This window comes from Pan troglodytes, chromosome 21, assembly GCF_028858775.2.
Source record: "Pan troglodytes isolate AG18354 chromosome 21, NHGRI_mPanTro3-v2.0_pri, whole genome shotgun sequence".
Lineage (NCBI taxonomy): Eukaryota > Metazoa > Chordata > Mammalia > Primates > Hominidae > Pan > Pan troglodytes.
In genome coordinates this window covers 7,849,076-7,869,349 of record NC_072419.2, presented here as the reverse complement: position 1 = coordinate 7,869,349, position 20,274 = coordinate 7,849,076, and the positions used below count along the sequence as shown (strand labels likewise).

General features: G+C 51.8%; 1 protein-coding gene and 1 long non-coding RNA gene across 12 annotated transcripts; one reads left to right on the top strand and one right to left on the bottom strand.

Moving 5' to 3' along the window:
- Positions 1 to 255: 255 nt before the first annotated feature.
- On the bottom strand, positions 256 to 5,399 carry LOC107969906 (uncharacterized). Of its 2 annotated transcripts, none has more exons than XR_001712065.2 (3): positions 5,316 to 5,399; positions 3,869 to 4,025; positions 256 to 961 (listed from the first exon to the last, which is right to left on the bottom strand). It is a non-coding gene; the product is annotated as an uncharacterized LOC107969906 (long non-coding RNA). The 2 variants fall into 2 exon arrangements; XR_008541353.1 differs by lacking the exon at positions 5,316 to 5,399 and adding an exon at positions 4,585 to 4,668.
- On the top strand, positions 2,430 to 9,792 carry TMEM74B (transmembrane protein 74B). Of its 10 annotated transcripts, none has more exons than XM_016937279.3 (4): positions 2,430 to 2,520; positions 4,087 to 4,232; positions 4,427 to 4,992; positions 8,776 to 9,792. In XM_016937279.3, the coding sequence occupies exons 2-4, from the start codon at positions 4,216 to 4,218 to the stop codon at positions 9,513 to 9,515; spliced, it is 1,323 nt and encodes a 440-aa protein (XP_016792768.2). In that variant the 5' UTR covers positions 2,430 to 2,520; positions 4,087 to 4,215; the 3' UTR covers positions 9,516 to 9,792. The 10 variants fall into 10 exon arrangements, with proteins under 10 accessions (XP_016792768.2, XP_054530876.1, XP_054530875.1 ...); XM_054674901.2 differs by having other exon boundaries at positions 2,431 to 2,520; positions 4,124 to 4,232; XM_054674900.2 differs by having other exon boundaries at positions 2,444 to 2,572; positions 4,124 to 4,232.
- The last annotated feature ends 10,482 nt before the right edge of the window (positions 9,793 to 20,274 follow it).

Below are 20,274 nucleotides of genomic sequence, written 5' to 3'. Positions count from 1 at the left end.
GAGGCTGAGGTGGAAGGATCGTTTAAGCCTGGGAGTTTGAAGCTGCAGTGAGCTATGATAGTGCTGGTGCACTCCAGCCTGGATGACAGAATGAGGCCCCCATCTCTGAAGAAGAAGAAGGAGTGGGAGAAGAGGAAGAGGAAGAGGAAGGAGAAGAAGAAGAAGAGGAAGAAGAAGAAGGAGAAGAAGAAGAAAGAACAAGAAGAAGGAGGAGGAGAAGGAGGGATGGAGAAGAAATGAATATTTCAGGCTGGGTAATTTATGAAGAAAACAGGTTTATTAATATTTGGTTCATGGTTTTGTGGGCTTGTACAAGAAGGATGGCATTAGCACCTGATTCTGGTGAGGACTTCAGGAAGCTTCCAATCATGGCAGAAAGAGAAGGGGAGCAGACATCACATGGCAAGAGAGGGAGCAAGAGGGAGAGGGGAGGAAAGTGCCAGGCTCTTGTTTTAACAATCAGTTCTCTAGTGAACGAATAGAGTGAGAACTCACTTATTACCGTGGGGACAGCACAGAGCCATTCATGAGGGATCCACCCCCATGATTCAAACATCTCCCACCAGGCCCCAAGTCCGCCACTGGGGATCAAATTTGAACATGAGATTTGGAGGAGACAAACATCCGAAGGATATCAACCCCAAACCCACGTTCCCCTACTGTTAACATCTTACATGAGTATATTTGTTACAATTAACCAACACTGATACACTGTTATTAGCTAAAGTCCATACTTTGTTTATATTTCCATAGTTTTTGCATAATTTCCTTTTCCTGTTCCAGTACTCAATCAAGGGTACCACACTACATTGAGTCGTTATGTCTTTTTAGGTTCCTATCGTTTGTGACAATTTCTCAGACTTTCCTTGTTTTGATGACCTTTGAGGAGAACTAGTCAGATGTTTTGTAGAATTTTCTTCATTGGGATTCGTCTGATGTTTATCTGATGACTAGACTGCAGCTATGGGTTTTGGGGAGGAAGACAACAGAGGTAAAGTGCCACTTGTGCCGCATCATATCCAAGGTACCTACTAGCGACGTGATTTGACTGTTGGAGTTGACTTTCCTCACCTGGCTGAGGTCATCACGTTTGTCAGTTTCTCCACTGTAAAGTTACTTCCCACCGGCCCCCGCCCCCGCCCCGCCACCCCTGCACTTTCCATAAAACACTCTTGGAAAGGGAGTCATTATGTGCGACTCGCACTTTCAAAATGTGGAGTTACAGTTCCCCTCCTCAAGGACTGAGTTATCTAGATACAGAACTTGGAATTCTGCATGGGAGATTTCTCTTTTCTACCTGTTTGTTCCATTATTTTTATCAGTGTGGACTCGTAGATATTTATTTCATACTTTTTGTTACAGTCCAATATTACCTTATTTATTTTGTCACTCAAATTTTTCCAGCTTTGGCCATTGGGAACTCTTTCAGTTAGCTCCTACCTCCACCATTTGTGTGTGTGTGTGGTGTGTGTAGTGTGTGTGTAGAGTGTGTGTGTGGCATGTGTGTGTAGTGTGTGTGTGGTGTGTGTGTAGTGTGTGTGGTGTGTGTAGGTAGTGTATGTGTGTGGTGTGTGTGTGTAGTATGTGTATTGTGTGTATGGTGTGTGTGTAGTGCGTGTGGTGTGTGTGGTGCATGTGGTATGTGTGTGGTGTGTGTAGTGTGTGTAGAGTGTGTGTGGCATGTGTGTGTAGTGTGTGTGTGGTGTGTGTAGTGTATGTGTAGTGTGTGTAGAGTGTGTGTGGCATGTGTGTGTAGTGTGTGTGTGGTGTGTGTGTAGTGTGTGTGTGGTGTGTGTGTGGCGTGTGTGTAGTGTGTGTGTGTGGTGTGTGTGTGGTGTGTGTGTGGCGTGTGTGTAGTGTGTGTGTGGTGTGTGTAGTGTGTGTGTAGTGTGTGTAGAGTGTGTGTGGCATGTGTGTGTAGTGTGTGTGTGTGGTGTGTGGTGTGTGTGTGTGTGTGTGTAGCATTTCTTTACTTTCTGGCACTATCAGATGCTCTGGGCTCATCTTGCAGTGTTTCCTGCCCAAGTCCTGTAAACAGCAATTTCTTCAAGGAGCCTTGGATCCTTTTATTGGAGAATGGTATTAGAAACCAAGATTTCAGTGCTACGTGTGCTTGTTGCTATGGAGTATCATTGCTTCTAGGCCCTCTCGCCTGACAGTAAGGAAATAAATGTGTGTATACTAGCCCGTCTGTGTGTGTGTGTGTATTATATATATATATATAACTTTCTGTATGTAATCATCTGCATCTATATTAAGCTAAACATGAGTTCATTCTGGTATCTCCAATTCTAATCTGTTGCCACATGGATCATTCTAGCCTCCTCCTCAGGGGTCATTTTTATCAGAAGCAATGTTGCTTAGTAACATAGCAGACATATGTTTATCTGTTTCCAGGAAACAGAGCTTCCAAAGGTCAAATTCTCATGCAAAAGAGGAAAGGGTTTTGTTAACCCTTTACTTACATTCATCAGTGAGGCTCTCCACTGCTCTGAGGATAAAGAACAAATTACTTGGCCTGTAAGGCTCTGCAGTGACCTGGCCTGCTAAGCCCAGGCTCGTCTCCTACCAGGTTCCTTATCAGGCCCTCCATGACAACCATACGGGTCTCCTTCAACTCTCAAACTCATCACACACTTCCTTCTACCCCAAGGTCTTCGCCTATGCTAGGCACTCTGCTGGACTTCTCTTTCCTCCCCTCTTTATCTGGTTGCCTTCTACTCATCCTTCTAATCTCAGCTCAATCCACACTTTTACAGGAAGCCGTTCCTATCCCCAAGACTAGGTTGGCACCCTTGTTTGAGGCTTGCACTCTATACTTTTATTTGGTAGCATTTACTATAACTGCAATGTTACATTTACTTATCCTTTTCTCCCACTAGAATACAAGCTTCCTGAGTGTAGGGATGGAGTCTACCTAGCTAACTAGTATATAATATTTGCCCATTTTCTCTGTTCTTTATTCAGTGAGCACTTATCCAGAGCTTCCTAGGTGTTAGCCCCTTTTCTAGTGTCTGGGGATACTGCAGGGAGGGAAACAGGCAAAAACCCTCTTCTTTTGGCACTTATTTTTTAGTGGAGGTGGCAATAAGCAAACAGAAACTAATGTCAGTTGGTAAGTGCTATAGAGAAAAATTCAGAGTGAGGGAGTAAAGAGTGCTGGGGCACTGCTATTTTTGAAAGGATGGCCTGGAATGGCGTCTCTGAGAAGGTGGCATTTGAGCAAAGACTTGAAGGAAGTGAGGGAAGGGGGTGAGTGCGGGAAATATCAGAAAGAAAAACGTCCCAGGCAGAAGGAACAGCCAGTGCAAAGGCTGAGGTAGGACAGCGCATGACTGAGGGAAGGAACAGTGAGTGCTTTAAAGGAGGTATCTCATCCCATTCCCGTAACACTTCCTACATCCGTTTCACAGAGGAGGAAACCGAGCTCCCGGAGGGCAGTCCTTTACACCAGGGCACCCAGCTGTGGGGGTGGAGCTGGGATTTGAACAGGAGTGTGGTGCCAGGGCTAGCATCCCTCTGAAGTCTCTAACAACGGGCCAGGCCTCTGCAAGGCTGGGAGGAAATGGAGGCCTTCCCAGCCCTGGTGGACCTGCCTAGGGCTAGGCTATGCTGGCCTTGAAGGCACAGGCATCCATCATCCAGGGTGACTTCCAGTCTCCTGGTTGGGGAGGGCTGCACAGAACTTCGGAGGAGGGCAGGTCAGGCTCCGCTCATGAGGTGGCCGAGGAGCAGGACATGGCACACTCATTCGCCTGTCCTTCCACATGGCCAACTTCTGCTGGCCTTCCCAGAGCCCTCGAAGCCTGCACATTCACAGTCCTCCTGGACAGAAGTGGATACAGGCTCAGAGGCCAGAGGTACTAACCTGAGACCACACGATTCAGCTGGTCACCGTGTCTTCCCGGAACCTGCACGATTCAGACCAAAGCTGTCTCTGGGGTTGGCGTGTGTTCCCCAAAGAGGAAACGTCTCCACGAATTTGGTACTCTAGGCACTTCGCTGGACTCATCTTAACTCCGGCCCTGTAAAGGAAAGAAGCGAAAGTCACCCCTTTTCACAGCCTGTTCCCCCACACCCACCTAGGTCTTCTAGGCGATCAGACATGGGTCCTGTTCTCCAGGAGCTGCCAATCCGATGGAGGAGGCTGACCCTTAAACAAAATCACGACCGTCAGAGACAAGAGCAAACAGTGCAGGCAAAAGGAGAGCCCAGATGGAGGGGCCCGTGGGGTAAGTGGGTGTGTGCCCAGGGAGGGGTTCCAGGAGAAGAGGCCCCACAGCTGGGCCTTGGAGGGTGAGGGTGTGTTTGGCCATTGGCAATGCCCCCAGGAGAACACCCCTCTTGGGCGGAGCACTCCACTGTCCCACGGAGAAAAAAATTGCAGAGAAAAGGGGGAGGGGGATCGTCAGATTCTTTCTTGCAGCCTTCAGGTGGCGCCCTTGAGCCACGGAGCCGCAAGCGCCCGAGGAGACCGTCCCGACCTGAGGACCTCGGAGAGGACCCGGGGTCCTACCTGGGGGCTGTGTGTGGGGTGGGGGGTGGGGGGAAGGGGAAGAGTGGGGGTGAGGAGTGGGGAGGCACCTGGGCTTGGCGCAATAGGGGCTCTCCGGTGGTGTGGAGGGGCGGGCGGCGGGGGAGGGGTCTTCTTCAGCACCCCCCCGCCCGCCCCGCCCCTACGCCCGTGGACCGCGGGCTCCAAGCCCCAGTTCCCTAAGCCCAGGCGCCGGCGATCCAGATCTGCCTGGAGGGGAGGGAAGGACGATGGATTGGCGCCCCCGCACCCTCACCCCAGCCCATCACCCGCCTTCCTGTCCCTCTCCTTGCTAACTCTCCGGGCGCCCTCGCCGGCCGCGGGCGGAGCTCCCTCCGCGGCGCTCGGCGAGCCCCGGCCCCCGCCCCTTCTCCTGTCCCTCTGTCCCCGGATCCCCCCCCCCCCCGCCTCCCCAGCGGCCGCCACCGCCGCCGTACAGCTCCGCGCGGCGCGAGCAGGTACGTGCGCCTCGGCAGTGGCTCCGGGCCGGGCCGGGAAGGGGGCGGGAGACCGGGAGGGCGAGGCGGTGGCGGCCAGGCCCGCGCCCTCCGGGCTGCGCCGCAGGAGAGACCCCCGCAGGCGTACGCCGGCTGCAGGAAGGCGGACGGGCACCGGAGAGGACGCACCCTCGCCCGCCGGCGGCCGGGCGCCCTTCGCCCCAGCGTGGTGAGGCGGGGAGGGAGGCCCGGCACAGGTACGCACGCGGAGAGGGGACTGCTGGGGGCGGCAGGAGGCCGAGGGCCGGGGGCGGGGAGTGGCGGCGAAGGACAGCTAGCCTGACCTCGCGGCCCGCCGAAGGACATGCGACCAGGGGACCCGGCCTCCCCGGGCCTCCGCCTGGTCCGATTCGGCCTTCCGGGTCCCGCGTCTGTGGTCAAGGGCAGGAGCAGGGGGTGTGGACTGCGGGCCGGCGGGAGCGGGCGCGGTGGGCAGCCGGCGTGCTGGGGCTTGCTGCGCGCAACTTTGGGTACAACAGCGTGGACCTGCGTGTGCGTATCTGCGCGCCCCGAGGCTTTGTGTACAACTCGTGCGTGTGTCTATCGACTGGGTTTTGCGAAGCTTCATCCACAGCCGCTGTGCGTCCCTCTCTCCGGGTGTCAGTGCGCGCGGTGGGTGGGGTATTGGGCCCCTGCGGGTCTTGGTGGATCTGGCTTGGGTCTTACTCCCAGGGGCACTTAAGTGTGTGTGTGTGTGTGTGTGCGCGCGTGTGTGTACGCGCGCGTGCGTGTGACGGGGTACTCGTGTGGCCCGAAGATCCGAGGGTCACACTACGTGACTTCTGGGTGTCTGTGGGAACAGCTGCTGGGGGAGTGAGTGTGGAACTGGAGTGTTCCTTTCAGGACCTGTCTGACTGCAGATGAAATTAGTAACTGGTGGGGTCGTGGGGTGTGAATGGTGGGCAGGAGCAGCTATGTCAGTTGGTGTGTTTCTGCTTCTGTTAGGGTAATTGGGCACGGCCTTGGTGTAACTGGTGAATATCTCTGAACCTGGGCATGAAACAGAGAGATGTCCTAACTCTGGGTGAGAGGAATCCTCGTTTTTCTCTGCCCTCTCACTGTGGCATCCTAAGAAAAAAGTTTTGGGTTCCTGCAGCATGAAGGAGAGCTCTGCTCCCAGAATTTGGGAGCTCCAGATTTCTTCCAGGGTGTGGAGGCATCAATATATCAGTCTGGGAAAGGGGTTCCTGGGCCACTCCAGGAGCTGAGTTGGGTGGAAGGTGCTGAGGGTGTGGGTGGGGGCCACTTCTGAACACCCATGTGGCACCCACTGCTGGTCCCTGTTTGTGGCTGGGCACTCAGGAAAATGTTTTTGGTGCTAAGAGTAAAAAGCCAACCAACAAACACGTCTCTTTTTTCTGTCTATTCACTGGAAAGTAAAAGCAGTCTGGGCGCAGGCTGGGGACCCAGATGGAATTCAAACTTATGCCTGCTCTCAAGGTGCTCACGGTTGCTGATAAACAGCTGGATAAAATGAAGAGTCTATGAGTGAGGGATGCAGAGCCAGGGAAGGCTGGTGGAGTGATGCCACCAGCACAGGGCTATGAGTTTGCAGGTTTGTACATGATAATAATTCTTAGGGAATCTGCATTCAACTCCTGTCCTCCACCCTCCCATACATGCCATGGGATCTTGGCCATGTTTTATGAAATAGAGACAGTAATTCCGGATCGTGGGGCTGGTGAGGGTGATATGAGATACTCCTTCATGAAGTGTCGGGTACATGGCTCAACAGCTAGTAGGTGCTTGGTAAACATTTACTAAATTGAGACTCTGGAAAGAGAGACGTAGTGATAGAAATGGGCTGTAAAGGGAAAAGAGCTTTGTACTCACATGAAAGGCCCTATATGTGCTAAGTGGAGGTGTCTGATGCTAGTCCATATTGACAAGAAGGAGAAAGATTGAAAAACATGTCTTCCTGCATTGAGGCTCTTTGAGTTTCATTCATTCATTCATTCCATTCATCCTCACTTCATTTGCTCATACTTACACACACACACACACACACAGAGAGAGAAACACACACAGAGAGAGAGAGAGAGAGAGAGAACGAACCACAGTGCACTGGAGAATAAACTCCGGCATGAGAATGCAGAGAATCGTGTGTGTGTGCATGTATGTGTGCGTAGACACACCGGAGCATGTGAGCCACTCTGCACCTGGTGGTCTCTGTAGCCCATGACTTGTGCGCCTAGGGCTCTGAGTGTATGTGCCCTCAGGCCATCAGTGTATACAAGGAATGATGCAGTTCTGCTGTGGATTAGGAATGACACATGCCAGGCAGGGAAGGGGGCTGAGGTGGGACCTGTTGGGGAGAGGCTAGATCTGCCCAAGAGCCCCGATTGCCAACTCCAGGTGAGTGTTACAAGGGAACGGGGGCCTAAGGTGGCCAGATTCTTTCATTTTGCAGGAGAAGCCAGGAATCCAACATTTAAAATGTAAAATCTAAAATCTTTTGCTTTTTATACATTTGCAACTAATTCACCAAAAACAAATGAACAGGCCAGGAACAAAACAAAGCAAAACTTCTATCAGCCAAATATGGTCCCCGGGCTGTAAGTCAGTGTCCTTCAGCGGGAATGCACATGTGCTGTCTGTGTCTGGGTGGGTTTGTGTTCAGGTTCTTGGGTGGGGTAACTCCTCTTGCAGCACAGAGAGTGTCCCTCTTCTCGCCTCTCCCTCCCGGTTCCCCTCCTGTGGTTCTAGTCCAGGTCCCCACCCTTCTGTTTACATAAAGGCATTTGGCTTTGACCTAGTCATGGCTCTCCAGTCTGCCCCTTCCTCTTGGCCCTTTTAGCCATGCCATCCCCAACCTGCTGGCTTCCTTGCTGGACCCCCATCCTCCACTTTGCCCCTCCCATCTCATCAGTCCTCCTTTCTTCTGAAGCCGAGGCACTTCCTGCTCCAGCTCCTCAGCTCTGCATGGCTCTCGGGCTCCTTGGCCTGGCTTTCAGAGTCCTCTGTGAGCCGGCCCCAGCTGGCCTCTGAGGCAGTCTGTTCCCCTTTCCAGAATGCCCTCATCACCTTCCATTGCTGGGAAGTATCCAATTCATCTTCTGAGATCTGGCTCAAATGCACCAACTCACAGAAACTTCCCTTCCTCTTTGTTCCCACAACAACTTCTGCATTTCTACCCCCTCCCCCACCCCTCTGTCATCCTTCCCTCATACAACAAGGTCCATGGATTGCACTGGCCAGGGTCTTGCATGCACTATTTTATGAAATCCTCACAACAACCTAATGAGGGAGGCATTTTATTCATTACCATTTTATAGATAAGAAGAAGACCGAATCTGGAGAGGTCACATCACTTGCCCAAGCTCAAGTGGTGAAGCTGGGATTTGAGCCTGATATTCACACTATCTACATTCCCTCCAGTATAATAGGAACTCATCGCTAACTTTGAGCACTTAGTGTTCTGAGTACTTCGTATAGGTTATCTCAATCCTACTCCAGCTTTGCGAACTAGAGGGTAGTAGTAGTAGTATTTTATAGGTGGGGAAACTGAAGCCAGACAGGATTAGTGAATTGCCCACAGCCATACCCCACCTGGTGGTAGAGTGGGATCTGGGCTTGGATCACACTGTTCTGTCATCGTCTTATTCCGTCTTCCCCTCTGTCTGGCAGACACCCCCAAGTGGGAATTGTGCCTGACTCACCTTCATGTGCTTGGGGACTGGTATGATGTCCTCCACAACAGGGAGAGGTTGCTACATTCAACTGACTTTCTTTTTTCTCTTCCAGCTGCCAAGGGGCCAAGGGATGAGCTGGGGCCCTCCTTCCCAATGGCATCTCCCCCTGGTCTGGAACTGAAGACACTGAGCAATGGTCCCCAAGCCCCAAGGAGATCAGCTCCCCTGGGCCCAGTGGCCCCAACCAGGGAGGGTGTGGAGAATGCCTGCTTCTCCTCAGAGGAGCATGAGACCCATTTCCAGAACCCTGGGAACACGAGACTGGGCAGCTCACCCAGTCCCCTTGGAGGTGTCTCCTCACTGCCCCGATCCCAGCGGGATGATCTGTCCCTTCATTCAGAGGAGGGGCCAGCCCTGGAGCCCGTGAGCCGCCCGGTGGATTATGGCTTTGTTTCCGCCCTCGTTTTCCTGGTGAGTGGGATTCTTCTGGTGGTGACAGCATACGCCATCCCCCGTGAGGCTCGAGTCAATCCGGACACAGTGACAGCGCGGGAGATGGAACGACTAGAGATGTACTACGCCCGCCTGGGCTCCCACCTGGACAGGTGCATCATCGCAGGCCTCGGGCTGCTCACGGTGGGCGGCATGCTCTTGTCGGTGCTGCTCATGGTCTCCCTGTGCAAGGGCGAGCTGTACCGCCGGAGGACCTTCGTCCCCGGCAAGGGCTCCAGGAAGACCTACGGCTCCATTAACCTGCGCATGAGACAGCTCAATGGGGATGGGGGCCAGGCCCTGGTGGAGAATGAAGTTGTCCAGGTCTCAGAGACTAGCCACACCCTCCAGAGGTCTTAAGAACTAGCCCACCTTATCTGGCTGCTTTAGCTCCAGTGCTACAAGGTCCACCCCCTGCTCCCGCCCACCTGACCCCTGCCAAGGCCTGGGGTTTCAAACTGAGCTCACACAGGGCCTTGTGGAAGAAGTACTGGGTGCTGGAGGGGGAGCTCGGGGCCCAGCCCATGCCCCACACGGGCAGGCAGCCCACTGATCTGTTTTGTAGCTGAGGTTTTGCATACGGTTTCGTTTGGAGGATGGCTTCTGATGCTAAAAATACAAAAGTTTGGAAACCGCTGCTCTTGGAGGATGAGGTTTCTTGGCATTTCTCAAGATTGGGAGCTGTTTGAAAGGTTGCCCATCCTCTTCCCTCATGCCTTGGGGAGTGAGGGACCTCTCCTGTCCTTATTGGCTGAGTGAGGGTGTTGATTGGCCGTGGAGGGGTCCCTTTCAGCCCTGATCATCTAAGGTGGGAGGTGGCTTCATGATGAGGGGAGAAGTCGGCACCAGAGTGACCCCCAGTACCCCCACTGACTAAACCGTGATCCTACCCTCACCAGGCCTCAGTTGCCCTGCCTTCAAGTGAGGGGGTTGGACTGGATGACCCCTCAGGTCCCTCTAGTTCTTCCCTGGGAATGGGAACCCAGTCTCTATCTCCAGTCACCCCTCCAGGGCAGGAAGGCATCCACCAGGCACTAACCATTCTCCCTGCCATTTTCTGGCCTGACCTCAGGGACCACCACAGCCAGCAGCTCTCATGGTCTCAGGGAAGAGCTCCCTGGTGGGGTTGGGTTCAGTTCAAAGTTTGCTACAGCCTGGTTTTGGTCTTGGGGTCTAATTTCCTGCAGTGACACATTTTTACAAAGCCAAGTGCACAGTATTACCCAGTTCTCTGGGCAAGAAGGATCTTTTACACAGGAAAGGGTGAGGGCTTTATTGTATTTCTGTGGGCATGATGCAGGCCTTGATCACCTTCTCCTCCATAGTATGTCTCTTGCTCCTGACCTTATTTGGATAGCAGGAAAAAAAAATTTTTATGCTGAATTTGTAACCTTAGTCTCCCTCATATAGTAGTAAAGTGAAGCCACAGTTTATTTGGGGGAGAAATCAGGCACACTTGGGTGGCCTGGACACGCTGGCCACATTGCCATTTGTGTTTTTCTTATGAAATGTTTCTAGGTTCCTGCAGACTTTCTTTAAACTCTTGATAAGGAAAGGAAGTAGGCCCTGGGGCAAGGAGATACAGGTGTTTGAGGACTGTGGGGAGGCATCCTTCAGTCTGAATGGCCCCAGAGGGCTTCGAGAGCACATGCCTTCTAAGCCACCGGTGTAGAGACCCTACAGGAGCCATTTTAGTGAATCCCCTGCCCAATGTAGGTCCTACTTACTCCATCTCAGTTGGCCACATGGGCCGAGGATCCTGTTCCTTGGGGGTGGGAGGGTGGGGGGGCATGGGGTCTGTAGTGTAGAGAGGCCCTGATTAGCTGTAACTTGAGCCTTCAGTCCAGTGAGTTGAACATCTGGGGAGTGTAATATCACAGCTTCTATGACAGATCAAATATCTGCTCCTACTGGTAGGTTTTACCAAGAGCAGAGAGCTAGAGGAAGACTGGAAAGGACAAGGGTTGTTTAGCTTGGCTTCCCAGGTTTTTGTTGTGGTATTGAAGGGGTATGGTGTGGAAAGAGCAAAGCTCCAAGATGGTAAAAGATTCACAAGTCCTAGGCTTCCACTGTTGTGTCGCTTTCTCCCAGGCTCCAAGTAGGCACAGCCACAGAACGTGGCATGAGCTGTTCTAAGTAAGCTACATAGGATTGGACATCCCAAATCATGGGCTAAGGCTTTTCAATCCATAATGATAATTTAAAAAATATCAACCAAGTCATATGGATTACTGTGATGGTGGCAGACTCATTTGGATACTAAACCTGTTGAGTGAATGCATCTGGGACCATCAGTTCATATCAGTTTAAATGCAATGAGTTTATTTAGGGGAGAAATCGGGCATATTTGGGTGGCCTGGACATGCTGGCCGCACTGCCATTTGTTTTTTTCTTATGAAATGTTTGATGTTAATCATCAAACAGATTTAGGGGCTAAATCTGTTTGATGATGAAATCCCTGGAATCTCAGGTTTTTCTAAGCCAGAGAAGCCTGCTTTGCATTCTAATGTTGAAAGTCCTTTAGAAAATGTGTATAATGGACTGAGGCGTTATTACCTTGTCAGTGAATTAAGAAAACTTAAGAGATGACAAAAGCATTTCCCCATGATTACAGCTGAGATCTGCCAGCTGATGGATCAGAAAGAGGTTTAAGGAGGAGGTGATTAGGAACGCGGAGTAGGATGCTGAGAACTTTCTTTGCAGGCATTCCAGGGGCCTCTGTGGTTACTGGAATGTGCCTCTCCTCCAGGAACTGCCTCTCCCACCTAACCCGCTCCTAGGGCCCCAAACCTTGCTTTTCCTGGCGCATCAGAACAGATACCGATTTTGGAGTTGGTAAGACTAAAGTTGGAATCCAGGCTCTGCCACTTACTGGCTGCGTGACCTTGGGCAAGTTACTCCACCTCTCTGAATCGGGATTTCTCTATCTGTGAAGTGGGATTAATGAAAGCTCTGCCTCAGGGTGGTGGTGCAGATTACAGATAAAATGGAGAACTGCATAGTATGAGGTCCAGGGATGATGATGCTCTCCTTCCCCACCTCAACTGGGGATAGCTGGATTAGGCCTCAAACGCTGTGGTCAACCCTTCTGCCTTTCTTCTATCACACCTCACATCCCAGATCAGCGCATCTTGTCAGCTCCACTTTCAGAATCTGATTGCTGTCCACCCTCGGCTGTCACCGCCAGTCCAGGGTTGCTCACTGGTGTTCTGGCTTTCTCTCTTACCCCCTTCTCCTCCCCTCCTCCCCGCCCCATCACCAGGTTCATGCTCCACTCAGCAGCCAGAGGAAGGCCAGAGGCTGGTCAGGTCAGGCCACTCCTCTGCTCAAAACTCTCCTATGGCTCCCTCTCCAGGCAAAAGCCAAAATTCTCACCACAACCAGTGGCAGATTTATAGCAAGACTGGCAAAGCTTAAGTGTCCGGGCCTCTCACTAGCACAAGCCCCTTCCAAGGCCCTGAATTGGTTTATCTATCTTGAGGATGCCCCACTGGACTGCATAAGCTTCAGGTACCCCCAAACCAGGGTTCATCCCTCACAGTGGCCTACAAGGCACTAAGCAATTGGGACCCTGTGCTTCTCTGACCTCATCTCTCACCCCTTACCCCTTGCTCACTCACCCCAGCCACACGTGCCTCTTGACCATTCCTCAACCTTACTGGGCACGCTCACATCCAAGGGACTTCAGACGTGCTGCTGCTTCTGCCTGGAAGGTACTTCCCCTCAGTATCTGCAAGGCCCACTCCCTCACCTCCTTCGGGGCTTTATTCAAATATCTTCTCCTCAGTGAAGCCTTTGCTGAACACCATATTTAAAGTTGTACCCCACCCCACCTCATTCCCTTTTCTCCTTCGCTGCCTTATTTTTCTCTGATCACTGATCATGACCCAGCAGGCTGAGCCTTGTACTTGTCTTTCCCACCCACGACCTCTCCTGCTGGATTGCAAGCTCCACGAAAGCCGGAATTTTGGTCTAACTGATTCTTGCTGTACTCCCAGTGTTAGAAACATGTTTGGCACATAGTAGGTGCTCATTGTTGAATGAATGGATGAATAAATGTAACAAAAGCTTCTTATACCTGCCAGTGCTGCAGAGCCATATGCAGGACCCAGGAGGCCCGTGGTTCCTTCTCAGACTCCTGGAGCCCTCTCTAGGGGTGAGGATCAGTTGTGCAAAGGATCACATGCCTCAAAGGTGCTGATTTTGTCACTGGGCCCTGCAGCTGGGAACTTGGGAATCCATTTGCCTTCCTCTCCCTGGGCCTTGGTAGGGCTTTATGTGGAAGGGTTAGAGGGGTGTCCCTCAGAAGACCCTTCTCCCCCAACCTTGTTGGGACATACCCAGGTTCCAGCTAAACCTGGGAGACATTTGCTGGGTGTTTAGGGGCCTGTGAGATAAACCAACCGGATTCTTCCCATCCAAGGACCTTGAGTGCCCAGGCCTGGCCCTTTGGAACCCCAGTATCCATGATCACATCTACTCACTTACCTCAGGCATCTCCCAGCCCAAAATGCCAGCTGCCTGAGATTCCACCATTTTTGCTCCCTTCCTTGAGAATAAGCATTAATTTCCCTGGGATTCTCTTTAAAATGTCCTCACTGAATGGACATGTCTATACATACACATGTGCATATGTGCATGAGCACACACATGCGCATGCACGTACACACACACACACACACACACACACAGAGCTTTCTCTTGTCTGACCAAGCCCAGAGGCCAAGGACACCTATCTTGTAAAGCAGCTTCAAGCCAGGACATCCTCTGGATGATTGACGACATTTTCTGTTTCTCCACCAGCCATAGGCCTTGCAGTTCCCAGAATGCCAACCTCACAGCAACAATCAAGTTTCTCCTCCCCAGGCGAGGCTGGTTTCTCTGTATTCTTCCTGCTTCCTGCTTCCAGAAGCTTCTGGACAGAGATGTCCAGAAGCATTTCTGTCCTGGCATTTCTGGAGGGGACTGTGTGATCCTGGGCTGGGAACCAGGAGAGCTAGGTCCTGTTGGTCACCCCTTCTCTCTGTGGGCCTTTGGGCAAATTACTCCATCTCTCTGGTCTACCAGAGGAAAATTGGAAACCTTCCCACTCTGCCTTCTCTGAAAGCTGGGGGATCAGATAACACAAGCAGAGGACTTTCCAAAGTTGAGAGCTTGGTACTCTGTGTCTGGAGAGCTTTGAAGGGGCAGGAGTAGGGGGGAAGGGAGGCATTATTGAGAAGCCACAGGAGGTGGGGTTCTGTGTCAGGTTCTGTCAGGAGGCACTCACAAAGTCAGGGAGGCCCTCCATCTGGGCCTGCTGGTCTCTCCTGGAGAATGGACTCCTTTTGATGTTCCCCAGGAGGTACATTTCAGCTAGAGAAAGAGAAACTTGCTGAGATCTGGGCTGGAGTGGTAGGGAGCTTCTTGTCAGTGGAGGTATGTTAGCATCTACTGGTCAAGTGTTGGCTGTCTTAGGGATGGAGCATAGTGGAGATGGGTAGGATTTAGCCAAGAGACTCCCCAAGCTTCCAACCCCCCCCCCCCCCCCCTTTGAGGGGAGCCGATGTCCCAATGGCCAGATCCTGGCTAAAGACAGTAACAACCCTGGCCCTGTGGTATTTTCTTGTCTTTGGCCCAAAAACCCTCTTCGCCACATTATTTCTCTTCTAGATCAAGCTGTTCCATGAGCAGATGGACAGGACCAGGACACCTAAATGGTGCAGAGGGTTGCAGGATGGCCATCTTCCTCCTCCCAGAGGGCCAAGTGATTCTGAGCTTTCTCCCTACTCAAATCTCAGAGAGCTTGTCAGAGGCAGGATCCCTTACAGAGGAGGTCCACTGAGGATGATGGTCCATCAAATGAGAGTGTAAGTCAGATTAGAGTCTGACTGCCTGGATGCTTGGTTGTTGTTTAATGCCTCTTAGCCTGTTTCCTCATCTGTAAAAGGGTAGTGCTAATAACAGTGCCTTCCCCATAAGGCTGTGGTGAGCAGAAAATAACATGATACCTGTAAAGCACTTAGCACGGTGCCTGGCACCCCATAATTGCTTGATGTCAGCTATTCGTGTTGGTTCGTTCGTTCATTCATTCGCACACAATCTGCATTCCTCCCTGAGCTAGGCGCTGTAGGGTACACACAGACCCTGCCCTTGAGTTGGTCACAGGCTGTCTGGGGAAACAGGACAGTGTGATTGCTGCTGTGATGAGCATGCACAGTGGGCTGTGTGTGTGGAGGAGAGATCTGATTGAACTGGGGTCAGAAAGGGTCACCCTTCTTCCAGGAAAGAAGGGTGTGTGTAATGGGCATTTTAAACAGTGAGGCAGTATCCAGTGTGAAGAAAGAGTAGAGAGAAGGAAAGGCACTCGGGGCAAAGGAACAGCATGAGCAGAGGCTCAGAGGCCTACACAGCCTGGCGTGCACTGCGGTGGTGGTGGGGATAGGGGGGGTTGGTGGTGGTGGGGAGGGGGGTGGCAGGGGGTGGGAGGGAGGTCTGCATTCTGGGCTGGAGTGTGGAGATGAGGCATACTGAAGGGCATGCCTCGGTGTTTCATCATCTATAGAATGGGGACAACCACAGTACTGAAATCACAGGGCCATTATGAAGAATCAGTTCTCAGAGACAGTGTATAGCACATGGAGAGAGGTCACTGTCAGCCATTATAATCGCTTGCAGATGTGTGTGGCAAGAAGAATCTTCTGATATCATGCCCTTTAGGGGTGACACTGGCGCTGGGGAGGCCCGTCCATGGGACTGTGGACTCCAGTACCCCCAGCCCTTCTCAGGGATCCCGCTGCAGCCAGAGGACATAACCTCAAGCTCCAGGTACTTCATCTCAACAACCTGTCCCTACTTGGACCCTGAGCCACCAAGGTCAAGGTGGCAGCTGCTGCTCTCCTGGGCTGAGGGGGAGGTTAGCAAATGGAAGGAAAGCTGGCCCCAGGGGAGCAGGGAGGGCAGAGGAAGAAGGCGGCTTCCATGCCAACCTCTTCCCGGGTGGCTCAGTGTCTGGGCCAGTACTGATTTAGGGCCAAGGGCATTCAGCAAAGCCATTTCTCTCCCATCTCATCTTTCTTCCCTTCCTCCAATCTCTCCCTATTCCTCTATTTTTGATTCCTTTTCGTGTCCGCATTTCATTTTACTGAAGTCACTCATGGGGGTTAGGCACCCACAGGAGAGTTGTTACTACTGCTGACTCTCCTCCTGAGAGTCCCCACCCTTTCTCATCAGATTAAAGCAGGGACCCAAGTGCAAATGCCTGCAGGGCTCGGCAGGTGACATTAACAAACTAAGCAGGTGGCTGTGGACAGCGGCAGGATTAAAGGGGAGGTCTGCTTCAACTCTGGCTGGCTGTTGCCCTGTGGTGGATGGGCTCAGGGTTACCAGAACTCCTGATTTTTCAAGAGCAGCTGGACTGCTGGACCTTTGTGTGGGTAAAAGAATGCTGAAAGGGATTATCCCGCTGCCTGAAAATGGTGGTTGAGGACAAGGGAGTGTCCAATGAGATGCCACTTGCTGGGACCAGACCTCCACACCCTTCCCCCTGCCCAGGACTTAATAAATCACTTAAGAAGGGGACCGATGCCTGCCTCCCAGCTGCAGGGCTGAGCTGCAGGGCCTGCGGACCACCTGAGTGTTACCCATCCAAGCACCCTTTATTCATTCTTTCAACAAAGATTTGAGCACTCTGTGCTAGGTTTTGGAGATACAGCACTGAACAGATGAAAAATGTAAGGAGAGTATTCTTGAGAGGGCTTGAAATGTTATCTTCTGGAGCTCAGAAGAGTTTGTGAACATGGAGATGAGGTCTATTTCTGACCAGAGAATTCCTGAAGTGGGAAGCCCCTCGTGGGAACAGCCCACACTGACTTGAAGGGATGGTGGTATTGGGGATCAGGGAGGAGGAGGGACAGTCCTACCTCCCCTCCAAGTGTCCCAAAGCCCTTGTAGGTAGGGGAAGGACCCCAGTGTTCCTGGGGCTCCAAGCACTGATGCAGGGAGGTGAGAGGAGGCTGAGCTGTGGGTGGCGCGAGTGACTGCAGCCCAGCATACTATGTCAAAGAGATGGGCTGTGAGCCTCTCAGATTGGACAGAGATCCCCACTCCTCTCTGAGGGTCCAGGACAAAGCACTCACCACCACTCCCAAATTATGCATGTAGTCTACTGAAAACCCCGGCATCAAACCAAACCCAACCCAACCCAACCCAAAAACCTGGTATGAATTAGAGTAAGACCACCTGTAGCTGGGCATAGTGGCTTGTGCCTGTAATCTCAGCTACTCCAGAGGGTGAGGTGGAAGGATCACATAAGGCCAGGAGTTCAAGACCAGCCTGGGCAACATAGCAAGACTCCATCTTGAGGATCACTTGAGGCCAGGAGTTTGAGGCTGCAGTGAGCTTTGACCATGCCACTGTACTCTAGCCTGGGCAACAGAGACTCTGTTTCTTAAAAAAACGAATAAACAAAAACCAAAATCTCCTCTCACCATCCTCATCATCATGGCCAGTGAAGAGACTTTACTTTTCTCCCTTCCTCCCCCTCACCCACCACACTGGAGGAGCAAGAGCTCAGAAGAAGCCAGAGACCACCTCTTGCAAGTTCGGGAGGTGGAAAGTTTAAGCTGGGCTGGACTGAGTTTGAAAATCAAAGTGCCCAGTTAGTTATTGGCTGGGCCCAAGATGTTGAGATACGAAAGGAGTGGTTGATAGAGGTCAGCTGAATAAAAAAAAAACACTTCATGTTTGTACACTGCAATGAACCAGTTACTTATTACACACATGAAGTCACCCTGTTTTTAAACAATAGTGTTCTCTCTGTGCCAAGCCCTCGTCTATGTCTTTACATGGACTAGATCATTTAAAGCTCATCACAGTCCTACAGAGGGTCCTATCACTACCTCCGTTTTACATACGAGGATGCTTTGGCACAGCTACGTTAAGTGACTTGCCGAAGGTCACACTACGGGTAAAGAACAGAGTCAAAACTCAAATTTAATAGCTGCCATCATGCATCTTATCAAATTTAATAACATGCACGCCAGTCAGAGCACATTTGTGGGCAAACCTGGGCTATCAGCTGTCACTTTGATGCCCAAGGTTTACATGTAAATTGGGAAGCTCTGTGGGGGACAGGAGGAGGGCAGGTTGGGGGAGCACTGAACTCAGTCCAGCCCATGGCCCACTTAGTCATGGACTCTCACAGATAGGCAGGATCTTGGGGAGGTGGGTCCATCCTTATCTACATTTTACAGATGGGGAAAGCCAAACTTGTCCAAGGCCACCATGGCCAAGGGCCCCTGGGCCATCCCTCTCTTCATATGCTTCTCACTCAAATTTCTGTCCTGGGAACCAAGAAACCTTGAGGATGGAACTGCTCCCATACTTCCTTCTGAAGGAGAGGGAGAGGGCAGGGCTCTGTATTGGGTGGCAAGACACCTAGGTCCAGGCCCCCTCCTCTCAGGATGCCTGTCTGTCCCCAAGAGTGGGCCATCCTGGGTGAGGAAGCAGCAGACACTGACCTGAGCTGGCTCCAAAGGCCTCCTCCAGCGGCTTTAGGGAGGCTGGGCGCTGACCAGGGTGCTGAACCTGTATGGCACCTTCCTCTTAACACTCAGCCTAGCTGCGGGAACTGGGAGGGGGAAAGAAGGGGTCCCTCATATTTTTGTCACTCAGGGACCTCCATGACTGATTTGGACAGTGCTTACTGGAAACGCCCTGGACTTGGAGCCAGGATTTGTGGTCTGTGTGGCCTTGGGAAAGTCACTCAACAGCTGTGGACCTGCTTTTTCACCTGTCAATAGGGAAGACTAGCTGCCATCCTACTAAACTCAGAAGGCCGAGGTGAGCAGCACATGGGGCCAGGTGACAGAGCCCAGCAGAGAGCCCGAGCCCATTCCTGTGGCCCAGGGAAGCCTGTTAGGAGCTCCCCATCACATATGGGCTTCTTGAGCCTGTTTCTTCCTCTGTGGAATGGAGGTTGTGCAGGTGGTTTCAGATGCTCCTCCTAACCAGGTGCTCTGGGCACTGTGGCTGCAGGTGGAAGTACTCAGGAGCATGAGGCACGCTGTGCAAAAAGGACTGACTGAGGAGCCTTAAGGCCATCCTGGGGATTATGAAGCATCACTCCTTTCTCACACAAATCCTGACGTGGTTTCCCAGCTTCTGGAATGGGTTTTGCCCAGGGACCCATGCACCTCACCTAGAGAGGATGTGAGGTCTGGGTACAGCAGTTCTACTGAAAAGAGCACTGACCTGGGCTCCAATCACGGTTCTGCCACCCCAGGGGGTAGGTGCAGCATCTCAACTAATGCCACTAGCTGTGTTTACCTTGGGGTTGTCAGGGGTACTACATGCGATGAGGAGAAGCCTAGCACGCTGTGTGCACCTGATAAATGCTTGTTTCCTGCACTGGGGGATATTCCAAGGTTCCTCTCTTGTCCTTGAGTCCCACCCTTATCTACCCATATGACTTCAGTAACAATTGCAGCAAGCACCCACCGAGCCCCAACTCTCTGTTAATAAGACACATTATTTGGTTGGATCTTGCAATAATCCTGCAGGTAGAGGTGATGCTCATTTTGTGGATGAGGAAGGCCACACACTGACAAAGGGAGGGCTGTGAGTAACCACGCTTGACTGAGTCTGAGACTCCTGCTTGACCCTGAGCAAATTACTGGACCTTTCCAATCCTTCCTTTTCTGGTACAGGAAATGGGGATAACACCTCATTATGGTTATGATTTGAAGATATAATGTATGCTATAAAGGTGCTGCATTTTTAAAGATAACATGAAACACATCTAAGTGACCCATGGGGGCAAAGGAATGGAGTGGATACTGGGGGTAAAATCAACGAAAACTTCAAATCAGAGTTCATGCATGCATTAATCATAACGTGCCATTAACCAAGAGGACTGACGGGCTCAATTCTTTGTACTCGATATTCACGTAAAGGAAAAAGACATAGTCCATGTGAGCTTCTCTCACTTTAAGTTTACACAAATCTCATGGAGAACTTGTTGAAATGCAGATTCTCATTCAGTGTCTGGGGTGGGGCTTGAGATTCTGCATTTGTAACAGGTTCCCAGGTGATGCTGCTGTTGCTGGTGCTCTGAGTAACAAGGATGTAGGTCTTCCCC

What these genes read in the sequence shown, in the direction of transcription:
- TMEM74B (XM_016937279.3), top strand. An exon ending in GCTCCGCGCGGCGCGAGCAG is followed by an intron (nt 4,993 to 8,775) that starts GTACGTGCGCCT and finishes TTTCTCTTCCAG; the next exon opens with CTGCCAAGGGGCCAAGGGAT.